We start from the raw sequence: 12,251 nt of genomic DNA on the forward strand, positions 1-12,251 counted from the left end.
TGGCGAAAATGATAGAAGATGTGTGCGAACAATTCCTATAATATCATATAGGATCCCATTTTATTTAGGATCATGATTCAGACATAAAAGTTTGTGATATGTCTTACGTTACTAAACCATTGCATTTAGTAAGCATGGATGCGTTCATGTGATAGTAATTCACATTTATCTTATTGATAGAATTTCAATTTGAAATACATAAAAATATTTAAAATTGGGTTCAAAGTGACAATAAAATTACAATAATAACACCAGATTTTCTTTATAATGCAAATGGTATATATCCTTGTAATTTCGAACCCCTTCCCAGCCTAAAATTTGGACTAATGAAATGACCTAGGAACATCTATCATATGAAATCCTCTTGAATTTATATTGTTACCATCCTAAGGTCCCAACCACTAGTTCCTCCGGCTCTCTACTGATTTGAGCGGAGGTGGAAGCTTTGGGATATCTCAACTGACTCGGTGAACTCAATCAGGAAAATGGATTTGAGTCATTTGTCTGCAAACGAGTTGACTCACTGATATAGTTGAATTTATGGAAAAAAATAAAAAAAAATGGAACATACAAGAATGGATTACCAGAACAGAAAGACCAAACGAAGAAGAAGTAAATTAGCAGAAAACTTAGATCAAACATGAAGTATGCATTCTTCATTCATAAAAGCAAAATGTAACATAGAATCCAGGTTCTCACTGTTCTCATTTCTCTATGAAACTTGAAAAACCAATTGGGTATCTAACCAGATGGTTCATACAATACCGCAATTGTTACCATTAACCACAGATGATGTCCCCAGCAAACTGCTAATGGAACGAGCTTTCACCATACCAATCTGCTTCTTTCTTTTCATTTTGCTCATCAATGGCTTCTCCTCCTCCTCCTCCTCCTCCTCCTCCTCCTCTTCATCCTCATCTAACAAATCCTCCTCTTCATATTTGCTTATGGACGACGACGAAGATGATGATAGTGATCGCATGGGCTTATCAAGGGCAGGAATAATGGAGGAAGCACGAGTGTGAGTGCGAACAGTGTTCATGCTCATAACTCTCCCTTTGCCCAAGTGATGCTCACATAGAGAGTAACCCACAAGAGTTGGTTGGCAGCATCTCCATCCTCTACCATTCATACGACTGCATCTAGACCCCTCCATCACCACTCCACGACTCACTCTCTTCTTCATACTACTATTATTACTTCTTCCACCACTACTCTTTGTTGTTAATCCCTCCTCCTTCCTTTCTTCTTCCTCTTCGTCTTCCTCATCGTCGTCTTTGTGATTATCTTCTGGGTGAAAGAATCTCTTGTTGGTTTTAGTTTTCAGAATGGTTCTCATCTTCTTCTCCTTGTCCCCCATTGTAGTCTCTTCGATTGCTTTAAGGTTGAAGCTTCCTCTTCTTTTCTTCAATGGAAACGCTTTCTCCCCTTCACACCACCTTCCAACTACTTCACGTTCAACATATTGGACCCAAAAAAAAAATACAAGGAGAATATACAGTAAGAGTTCTTGGGTTCATAGGAAATGGGAGTAGACTCCCTCTACTGGTTATGGGAAGAGATATTCACCTTGATTAGAAGAAGATGATAACAACCCATTGGTTCCAATCTCATCATTAGCCTTAGCATCCATAATACTTGCATTCCTGATGGTAAACCCAAGATGATGAAATTCCTCCTTCCATACACACACACACAAACACACACAGGTCCAGACACACACGCATACATGGAGAAGATATAACAACGGTGGGGGGGTGTACACCTCAGCATTACACAATACAGATGGGGACCAGACTCTTGTCCTAAGATGCACTAGGTGCATATCATTTTTCCTATGTGCATTAGAAAGAGAGAGAGAGAGAGAGAGAGAGAGAGAGAGAGAGAGAGAGAGAGAGAGAGAGAGAGAGAGAGAGAGAAGAAGAAGAAGAAGAAGAAGAAGAAGAAATTGGGAGTTTCAGATATAGTTTTACATACCTGGAATTGTTAAAGAGCACGCGCCATCTCTTCCCTTTTGTTTCTTCTACTCCTTGCAAACCCTGCACTGATCCATTAGAGAGAGAGAGAGAGAGTATTGCACCGATGGTAAGAGGGAAAGCCGCTAAGCTGAGCCTTGGTTAGGACTAAGAACCGATTAAAACGAGGAAAGAGAATGAAAGGCAGTCTCAGAGGGAGAGGCAGTGCGGTTTTTTTTATTGTTTTGGAGGGGGGAGCAAAAGGAAAACGAAAAATCATGGAATAAAGGGCAAGCATACCTCGTTGGCCTGAGATGGAGTGTTGGGGTACATGCAGAAGCTCCCGTACTTAGTGGTCTTCGGTTCCTCTCCTCCTCCTCCTCCGCCTCCTCCGTCGGAGCAAATCCAGCCGTCCTTCACCCTCATAATCGTCAGCTGCAGATCCGAAGAGGGTCGATGTCGATTCACTTCGAGGTTGAGCGGAAGTGGATGAAATAGATTTGAAGAAGGTTGTGTTTGAGGCTGATGATGAAGATGGGTACTTTCTTCTACCGCTACAGAGGATGGATCTCGTCCGTTGGGTTGTTGAGGTTTTGACGATCCTTTTGCTTTTGCTTCTTTCTGTTTTCCTTCCTCGGCCTCTTCTTGGCCGGCTTTTCTGTCTTGTTCCAGTCGTTCCTCCGGCGAGGGCACCTTGTGATGTTGAAAAACTGGTGGAGATCGCTTCCTAATCCTCATCTATGGCTTTGTTTTTGTAACTGCCCTAACAGATTTGATCTAAATAGGGGGAAAGATGGGGTGAGACTTTGCAGACGAATTTCGCCGACGAACGGAGAGTTGCAGAAACTCTCTTGCCAGTCTGTGTGTGTGTGTGAGAGAGTGACAGAGAGAGAATGGATTTTGCAGTCTCACATACAGACAGTATTCCCACTTTTATTTATTTATTTGGTACTTTAATTTTTGGTTTACCACTGAGGCACACACACGCATCACCCCCCGTGCAGATACGCTTGGGGGACAGGGATAGGAAGGAGGGAAGGTAGAGAGTAGCTGAGCGCGTGTGGTGGCGTTGGCATCCCTTTTCGGCATCACCGGTGGCTGGGGTAATGGAGTAAAGCTATACTACAAGGGATAACGAACGATGCCAGGCTGGAGGAGAGAGAAAATGGAAAAATCAACGGATTAACATTAAAAAAATCTCTCTCTCTCTCTCTCTCTCTCTCTCCTTTTTCCTTCTTCAGCGCTCTCTCGTTTCATATGGGGAACAAATTTCCACATAGCAAGAGCTGAACCTCAACATATGGTAAGTTCACAAGATATTAAACCTATTAAAAGTCTGATACGCTGGCACTTGTTAAGCCCTTGACCCGAATGGTAACTTTTCAGTGGGTACTTAGATTACCCTAGTTTCAGGCCCCAACACGGAATCATCAAGGGCTAAGGTTGTAAGGTCTCAGAGTGCTTCAAAACAGAGAGCCGAGTTTGACAAATCAAGTTCAACCAAGATGTTTTCCGTTCAAGTGTTCGGGAATACAAGGTCAAGTGCCCAAAGGGCATCAGTACATGCAAAGCATACCCAGGCTCAAGCCGGTTGGATATACTAGGAATGCCAATCCATGGTGATTCTCAGGCTTCAATGGGGTGTACGCCTGCAACAGATCTAGCACTGTTTATGTGTGCATTAATATTTTGTGCTTGATATTTAGTTTTTCCTCTTGTGACTTTTTTTTTTGGGGTCTTCCACCAAAAAAAAAAGACTTTATTTTTTGGGCGATGGAAACACTATTAGTCCATTTTGCTTCTATTATTTAAATATATATATATATATATATGTAGAGGGCTTTTCATTATCGTTCATTGCTACAAAGATCTAGATTTTGGTTCCACATGGGGATTTGCGATTGAAAGGATAGGATTCAAAGGAACGATACGCTCGAATTGTGCTTTAGTATTCTTCCATTATTTATTTATTTATTTTTGATAAGACAGAAGATAGTACGTATCTAGTGCATGAGGCTCCCAAATGTGCGAGGAATGAAAACTACGCAATTTTACCCCATAAGTATAATTACACAAGACCCATAAAGAAGGAATGAGAAAGAACAATCTAGAAAATGATCAGTTCTGCACTTCTTCACAAAATCAAACAGACTCACTATATCCAGTTGTTTTACTAACAAATCTACATCCATTTGTATCTTAAAATAAAAATATAAATCTCCTCAAGACTAATACATGGCAATCTCCAAAATAACATGTTGAACCACCCACATATAAATTGAAGCTCCACCACACGAGTTGGAAGACCCAACAAAAAACCATATTTTCCATCACCACAAGAAGCCCACTTCACTTTTTCAAACGTGAACCAACTGGAGCTGAAGAATGTTATTCCTTATTTTGATCCAACGGAATCTCCAAGGCCTACAAAATATGCATAAATTATTGTGTTTATATCAACAAGAATCCATAACCAGAAAATAAATGAGAGAATGACATTATTAACCTGCTGAAATTGAAGACCAATGCAGCTATCAAATGGACATCCATAACTCATCAATTGAGACATGAAACTTTTTGATTCCTATGAAAAAATTCATGTGTTAATATCAATAGTAATCCATGCATCAGTATCGATATGATATAGATCAATAAATTATATATCATTTTAACACACATTGAGGTTCAACTCTTACTTTGTGGCAAGTAAACGAGAGAGATTTTTTCCCTCTTTGAATGAGAAAGCGCTGAAGAAGAAGGAAGCATGCCAATGCATCTAGTGTGCATCCAACAGCTAGGTAAGTGCCTGAGTGCTACGTCGTCCTGCACACTAGATGCGTTGGCACATTGGAGACGATTTGGAATCCTTAATTGGTGGAGACTGATTCGGCCCGATCGAATTCGATCGAGTCAAACTAGTTGGCATCCCTACAACTGGGGAAGATTGGTCCCACACTTAAAGAATGACCCCCATACCTAAGTGCCTTTGCTCACTTGTTAGGATCTGACTCCTCTCTTGAGAGAGGTTAGTCCATAACTATTTGGACGATCGACATGTGTCCAAACAGTGATCCAACAGTTGTACTTTTACTGGCTAGAACAGAAACATCTTGTCAAAAATCATTAAATCATCACGTAGACATGTATCAATTGCTCGGATAATTATTAAACCTGAACAATCAGTGTTGGTGTATGATGTCTTGTATTCCGTCGCAGTTTAATCCAGGAAGTACTGGTGCAGCACCTAGACAGCCAGGACGGCGGTCCCGCTAGCCGGTTAGCGGGCCGTGGGGGTTGCAAGGGGGGCAGGAGGCCCCCCTGCACAGCAGGGGGTGTAGGGGGGCGCAGCCCCCCGCTCGAATTTTTTATTTGAGGGCAATTGTAGTTTAATCCGGATTAGGTTGGAAATTGTAATTTGATCCGGATTAGGGTTTTTTCCGCTATATATTTGTAGCGAGGGTTTCTTTCTCTATAATGCAAGCAATACGGAGAGGTGTGATGAAGAGCGTTGTAACCCTATTCTCCATTGATAGTGAAGCAGGATCTCATCTCACCGGGGACGTAGGCAACCTTGCCGAACCTCGTAAAATCTGTGTGCATTGTTTGTTTTGTTTTTCCATTATCTTCTGCATCGTTTTAGGGTTGCGTTTCTACAAATTGGTATCAGAGCTCTAGGTTTCCGTTTTCTAGGGTTTACTATCACGATGACAGGGAAGGGATCGAATGTCAAGTATGACATCGAGAGGTTTAATGGGAAGAAAAATTTCACCCTTTGGCGTCAAAGGATGAAGGATCTTCTGATACAGCAAGGTTTGGCGAAAACGTTGTTGGGGAAGTCGAAGAAACCTGAAAAAATTACTGATGAAGATTGGGAAGAGATGGAGGAAAAGGCGGTAAGTGCTATTCGATTAAATCTTTCTGATGATGCCCTACAATATGTTGTGGGTATCGATTCTGCACCACAGTTATGGGCGAAACTTGAAAGCATCTACATGACGAAGTCCTTAACGAACAAGTTGTTTGTGAAGAAGCAATTGTACTCTCTACAGATGGAGGAAGGTACGGATCTATTAGAGCATCTTAACATGTTCAATCAGATCGTAAGTAAACTTGCAAACCTGGAGGTTAAGATCGAGGATGAAGACAAGGCGTTACTATTGCTGTCGTCGCTCCCAGAATCATATGATCATCTAGTAACGACTCTCTTGTACGGGAAGGAAACCCTTGAGATGGATGAAGTCGCAGCTGCCCTCATGTCCAATGATCAAGGAAGAAGGCCACTAGTACGAAATCTCAAGGAGAAGGTTTTTTCGGAGGTGACAAGGAGCAGGAAAGAGGGAGATCAAATCAGAAGGGATCTGGGAAGAGTCGATCGAAATCAAAAGGGGCAAAGACAAAGGTCTCTTGTTACTATTGCAAGAAAGAAGGTCATATGAAGAGAGAGTGCTTGAAGAGGAAGGCGGACTTAAAGAAGAAAGGTGTAGATAAAGCATCTGAGGAAGCTAGCGTGGCTGACAGTTCAGATGGAGATGATGGAGATGTACTCTCTATATCATCAGGTAAGAATCAACCTTCTGATTCTTGGATTTTAGATTCTGGATGTTCATATCACATGTGTCCGCATAAGGATTGGTTTGATACATATCAACCATATAATGGTGGGTCTGTCCTAATGGGGAATGATGCCGTATGCAAGACCATTGGGATAGGCACTATCAAAATCAAGATGTTTGATGGGATAGTAAGAACTTTAGCAGATGTGAAACATGTACTAGAATTAAGGAAAAACTTAATATCTTTGGGGGCACTTGACTCAAATGGCTGCAAGTACATAGCAGAAGGTGGAGTTCTCAAAGTTATTAAGGGTGTAATGGTTGTCATGAAGGGACAGCTAGCAGGAAACCTATACAGACTCATAGGGAGCACAGTTATAGGTGGAGCATCTGTGACTACAGATGCAGTATTTGATACAGATGATACCTATCTGTGGCATATGCGGTTAGGGCATATGGGAGAAAGAGGATTGATGGAGCTTCATACAAGAAAATTATTGAAGGGAGTAAAAACTTGTAAATTGAACTTCTGCAAGTATTGTGTGTTCGGAAAACAGTGCAAGGTTAGCTTCAAAACTGCAAAACATAAGAGTAAAGGGGTGCTTGATTATGTACACAGCGATGTATGGGGTCCTTCAACAACAAAATCTAAAGGTGGGGCAGAATACTTCGTGACCTTTGTTGATGATTACTCAAGGAAAGTCTGGATCTACTTCATGAAGCATAAAAGTGAGGTGTTCACTAAATTTAAGGAATGGAAGGCTGAGGTAGAAAGGAAGACAGGAAAGAAAATTAAATACTTGAGAACAGACAATGGAGGAGAGTACACATACAAGCCATTTCTAGAATTGTGCAAAGCTGAAGGGATTACACGTCACTTCACAATTCCAAAGACACCACAACAAAATGGTGTAGCTGAAAGGATGAACAGAACACTTCTAGAAAGAGCTCGGAGTATGAGGCTGAATGCAGGGTTGAGCAAGAGATTTTGNAAAGGTATAAGGCCAGACTTGTAGCCAAGGGCTATGCACAGAAGGAGGGGATAGACTACAATGAAATATTTTCTCCGGTGGTGAAACACACTTCGATCAGGGTACTACTTGCTTTGGTGGCCATGTATGATTTAGAGCTTGAACAACTTGATGTGAAAACTGCATTTCTTCATGGTGACTTGGAGGAACAGATTTACATGGAGCAGCCTGAAGGTTTCAAGGTGCAGGGAAAGGAAGACCATGTTTGTCTGCTTAAGAGGTCACTTTATGGCCTTAAGCAATCTCCTAGGCAGTGGTACAAATGCTTTGATTCTCATATGATGAAGATTGGCTACACAAGAAGTGAGTATGATAGTTGTGTTTATTATAAAGTGTCAAGTGATAATTCCATTATTTTGTTGATGCTTTATGTTGATGACATGCTCATTGCTGCAAAGAACAAACATGATATAGTTTCTTTGAAGTCTTTGTTGAGTGCTGAATTTGAGATGAAGGATCTTGGTGCCGCTAAGAAGATCCTTGGCATGGAAATCCTTAGAGATAGAAATGCAGGTAAACTTTGGGTAACTCAGAAGAGGTATATTGAAAAGGTGCTAGAGCGTTTCAATATGGAAAAGGCCAAGCCGGTTAGCACTCCGTTAGCTGGCCACTTCAAGTTATCTGAAAGGGAATGCCCTACAACACATGAGGAGGTGGAGCAGATGTCTCAAGTCCCTTATGCTAGCGCAGTTGGGAGTCTCATGTATGCTATGGTTTGTAGCAGGCCAGATTTGTCTCATGCAGTCAGTGTTGTTAGCAGATACATGAGTAATCCAGGGAAGGAGCATTGGAACGCAATTAAGTGGATCTTCAGATATTTGAGCAAGACTAAAGATATAGGTGTTATGTTCAGTGGCAAGGGAAGTTCTACAGAATTGGCAGGTTATGTTGATTCTGACTATGCTGGTGATTTAGATAAGAGGAGGTCTACTACAGGGTATGTGTTTACATTGGCTGGTGGACCTATATCATGGAGGGCGATGCTTCAGTCTACAATTGCATTGTCCACTACAGAGGCAGAGTACATGGCAGCAGTTGAGGCTGCCAAGGAAGGAGTCTGGTTGGCTGGACTAGTTCGTGAGTTGGGGTTGGAGCAAGGAGGTGTAGTGTTACATTGTGACAGTCAGAGTGCCATACATCTTGCAAAGAATCAAGTGTTTCATGCAAGGACAAAGCATATTGATGTGAGATTTCACAAGATCAGGGAGCTTGTGTCAGAAGGCAGTATTCACTTGAGAAAAATTCATACAGATCTCAATCCTGCAGATATGTTTACAAAGCCAGTTACTACAGAGAAGTTCAAGTCCTGTTTGGACTTGATTAATATTACTCATTGTTGAAGATGAGGGACGCACCAAACAGGTGCGGGTTTGTGCCTCTAATGAGGTACAATGGTGAAGACGTCTACAAGTTATCTTTACAAGAGGCTCGACAGAATTCAAGCCAAGGTGGAGATTGTTGGTGTATGATGTCTTGTATTCCGTCGCAGTTTAATCCAGGGAGTACTGGTGCAGCACCTAGACAGCCAGGACGGCGGTCCCGCTAGCCGGTTAGCGGGCCGTGGGGGTTGCAAGGGGGGCAGGAGGCCCCCCTGCACAGCAGGGGGTGTAGGGGGGCGCAGCCCCCCGCTCGAATTTTTTTATTTGAGGGCAATTGTAGTTTAATCCGGATTAGGTTGGAAATTGTAATTTGATCCGGATTAGGGTTTTTTTCCGCTATATATTTTGTAGCGAGGATTTCTTTCTCTGTAATGCAAGCAATACGGAGAGGTGTGAGGAAGAGCGTTGTAACCCTATTCTCCATTGATAGTGAAGCAGGATCTCATCTCACCGGGGACGTAGGCAACCTTGCCGAACCTCGTAAAATCCGTGTGCATTGTTTGTTTTGTTTTTCCATTATCTTTTGCATCGTTTTAGGGTTGCGTTTCTACAAATCAGCACCCATGAGAGGATCCCGATCCCACTTGTTAACTCTAATATTTTCGTGGATGTCCAGTCATCAAATCCTTACCGGTTTATCCAGAAGCAGACAAACCCAAGCTTGCTCTATCGAAACATAGACCAACCCAATCCGGCCAGGCAAGCTCAAAGTGTAGAAAAGTAGCCGAGCCATCTCTATCTCTCTTTATCTGTGGTAGACAACTGTACTCGACGGCTGTGGCAGACGGAGAGAAGAAGATGATCCCTGGAGGTTCATGTCGTACTCAAGGGGCCCACACCGAATAAAATTCCAATTCGGCTTCACTGGGAAGGTTTGTAGTGTTGTACTGTTTGTTGCTTTGTGTCTTTTTTCTTGGTTGACAGTGACGCGCAGGTGGAATGGGTAACCAGTGAACCGCTTTATCCACACGGCCCACACACGGTTCAAGGGATCAGATCGGTTTTATTTTTGGTAAGGAGATCGGTTACCGTACTGGGCGATCCCGTATTGACTATTGATGGGTCGGTGCGGACCAAAATAAACCCGATACACCCCGATCTCAATTTTGATCACATTGACATTAATTAGCCAGGACCGACCCCAATTCTGACTCCTTGATTTTATTTTCGCCACATGGGATGTAATGAAGGCGAATATAAAACATTGGATCGGACGAGAACACCATGTATTTATTGTTCCAAGTCAAAATTTTGTAATAATTCAAATCATGGCCCATCATATTTTGCTAGTGTTTCCTCTAATTTTTCGAGTATGGATCTGGTTCTTGTACAATCTTGATTCATTCATACAAAATTCAACCCATATGTGTGGATCAGGATCGTACGTGAATGATTCTCATATGTGAACTTGATCCGTACTTCCAAGAGTCTATAATCTACATCACTTCAAAATGAGAATGTCTAAATGTCATTTTTAGTGGTGTATTTAGAATTTGACACCTTCATTTAATTGTTCTTTATCTTATTCCTAAAAATATTTAATGTAATTTTTTTAATAAGAATTAATTCTCATTTCACATAAGAACTGCATTAAATGTTGCACTAAATACTTTCAAGTTTAGATTATTATTATTATTATTATTATTATTATTATTATTTTTTTTTTTAATTTATACATTAAATAACTTTAGGATTAAAACAATCGATGAAAAAGTTGAAACCTTAGGAGAAGTCAATTAGAAAATCCTTTAAGAAATTACTTTTGCTTTGCTCTTAGTTTGCCACATGAACAGGAATGTTCGAGCCTATTTGCTAATGGAATTTAGGCCACACTTAACCTACCACATGATAGATAATGCCGTTAGCCCTGAGATATAATTTGGTTTGTTATAGTTCAGGACCACATCTACACTTTCTTCATTTATATGTAAGTTTGTTATTCAAAACATTTTATCTCTTGGAGTTTCACACTAAAAAAACTATATTAAAATAAAAACAAAAAAATCACTAGTGGAAAAAAAAAATTAATTATTAATTTAGTAGTTATTTTTAAAATTTTGTCATCCTCTACTAATTTAGTAGGTCATGTTACTTAATTGTATGATATTTTATGTAAGGCATAGCTAATGTGGTAGTGCAATGACTATTGTGCTTAGGGGTGTCAATCGGTCGGGCAGGTCCAGTCTCGGACGGGCCTAACTGAGCCAGGCGGTGTGAAACCCTTGCATCGTGAACGCCTGTTTACTTAAATGGGCCTAGGTTTGGGAGGCATGATACAAATTGTAATCATGTTGGTCGGTGTAGGGCTTTAATCGGGCTACCTCAAACAAGCCTTAAATGGACTACGAACCTACTTAAGTCTAAACAAACTCCCCCTAAAATCCTTTTTTAAGTGGATTAAATGTCCAGAAATCTTTCATTTGAATATAGTAAAGGTCATCCAAAAACTCTCCACACTTAAATCATATATGAGATCATGGTTGTTTCTTACAAAAAAAAAAAAAAAAGAGAGAGAGATTATGACAAGTACCAAAGTAATTGTTCTCAACAAGAATTGTCTGTCCTTCATTCAATCCCTATTAAAACATCTCAAAAAGACCCAATTTTATTTTATTACAAAGTTGGATGTAATGCTGTGTTCAACATCATCTATCATAGGTTTTTTTATTACAAAGTCTTTACTATTAATTTGTATTAGTAGTGGTAAAATACGTATTTAGGCAATTTTAAAGGGGTCGAGTCAGTCGGACTAAATGGCTAGGTTCAAGTGGGCTTCTTAAAAGAGTTGTGCCGATCGGGAGCTCGATGGGCTAGTAGCCTGCACCGTAAACGCTCGACACATTTATTAAACGGGCAGGTTCAGGTCAGGCCTTAAGCGAGCCGGGCTCGATCAGGCCTATTGGTGTGGGCTCAGGATTAATACCCCTAATTGTGCTGATGTTAATAGTCGATACCGTATAATAGGCTAACACAAACTATCATGTTCATATGACATCTTATTTGGCATCCAAATTTAGTGTACAAATAGGCTTCACCTTCATCTATATGTGTATATATCATGCTTTGTGCTAGCTAAATGGAAGAAAATCCTTTTGTATTAGTTGAGTACCCAATTAGTGATCCAAGGGCTGTGAGGTCTGGGGATGCGCACCATGTATTGGGATGCATGTCTAAGGTCTTCTTATCACTTTGTTCACTAATTAGGCGCCCAGTTAATTGGAGAAGAGATGAATCCTAGTTAATGTATTCAAACTTTTTTTTTTTTGGGTTTACGATCAGCAAAGATAAATAAAAAATAAAAGTGGAATGTTTAGGATTAACATCCAGGCATCG

General features: G+C 40.8%; 1 protein-coding gene and 1 long non-coding RNA gene across 3 annotated transcripts; both read right to left on the reverse strand.

Moving 5' to 3' along the window:
• Positions 1-636: 636 nt before the first annotated feature.
• Positions 637-2,857, reverse strand: LOC122089899. Of its 2 annotated transcripts, none has more exons than XM_042659661.1 (4): positions 2,256-2,857; positions 1,978-2,039; positions 1,570-1,646; positions 637-1,449 (listed from the first exon to the last, which is right to left on the reverse strand). In XM_042659661.1, exons 1-4 carry the CDS (start codon positions 2,691-2,693, stop codon positions 755-757), a joined length of 1,272 nt encoding a protein of 423 aa, XP_042515595.1. In that variant the 5' UTR covers positions 2,694-2,857; the 3' UTR covers positions 637-754. The 2 variants fall into 2 exon arrangements, with proteins under 2 accessions (XP_042515595.1, XP_042515596.1); XM_042659662.1 differs by having other exon boundaries at positions 637-1,446; positions 2,256-2,855.
• Positions 2,858-4,121: 1,264 nt separating this feature from the next.
• Positions 4,122-4,741, reverse strand: LOC122088812. The gene is made up of 3 exons (XR_006143157.1): positions 4,652-4,741; positions 4,462-4,539; positions 4,122-4,379 (listed from the first exon to the last, which is right to left on the reverse strand). It is a non-coding gene; the product is annotated as an uncharacterized LOC122088812 (long non-coding RNA).
• Positions 4,742-12,251: the final 7,510 nt, after the last annotated feature.

Source organism: Macadamia integrifolia, chromosome 9 (genome assembly GCF_013358625.1).
Source record: "Macadamia integrifolia cultivar HAES 741 chromosome 9, SCU_Mint_v3, whole genome shotgun sequence".
NCBI classification, from domain to species: Eukaryota; Viridiplantae; Streptophyta; class Magnoliopsida; order Proteales; family Proteaceae; genus Macadamia; species Macadamia integrifolia.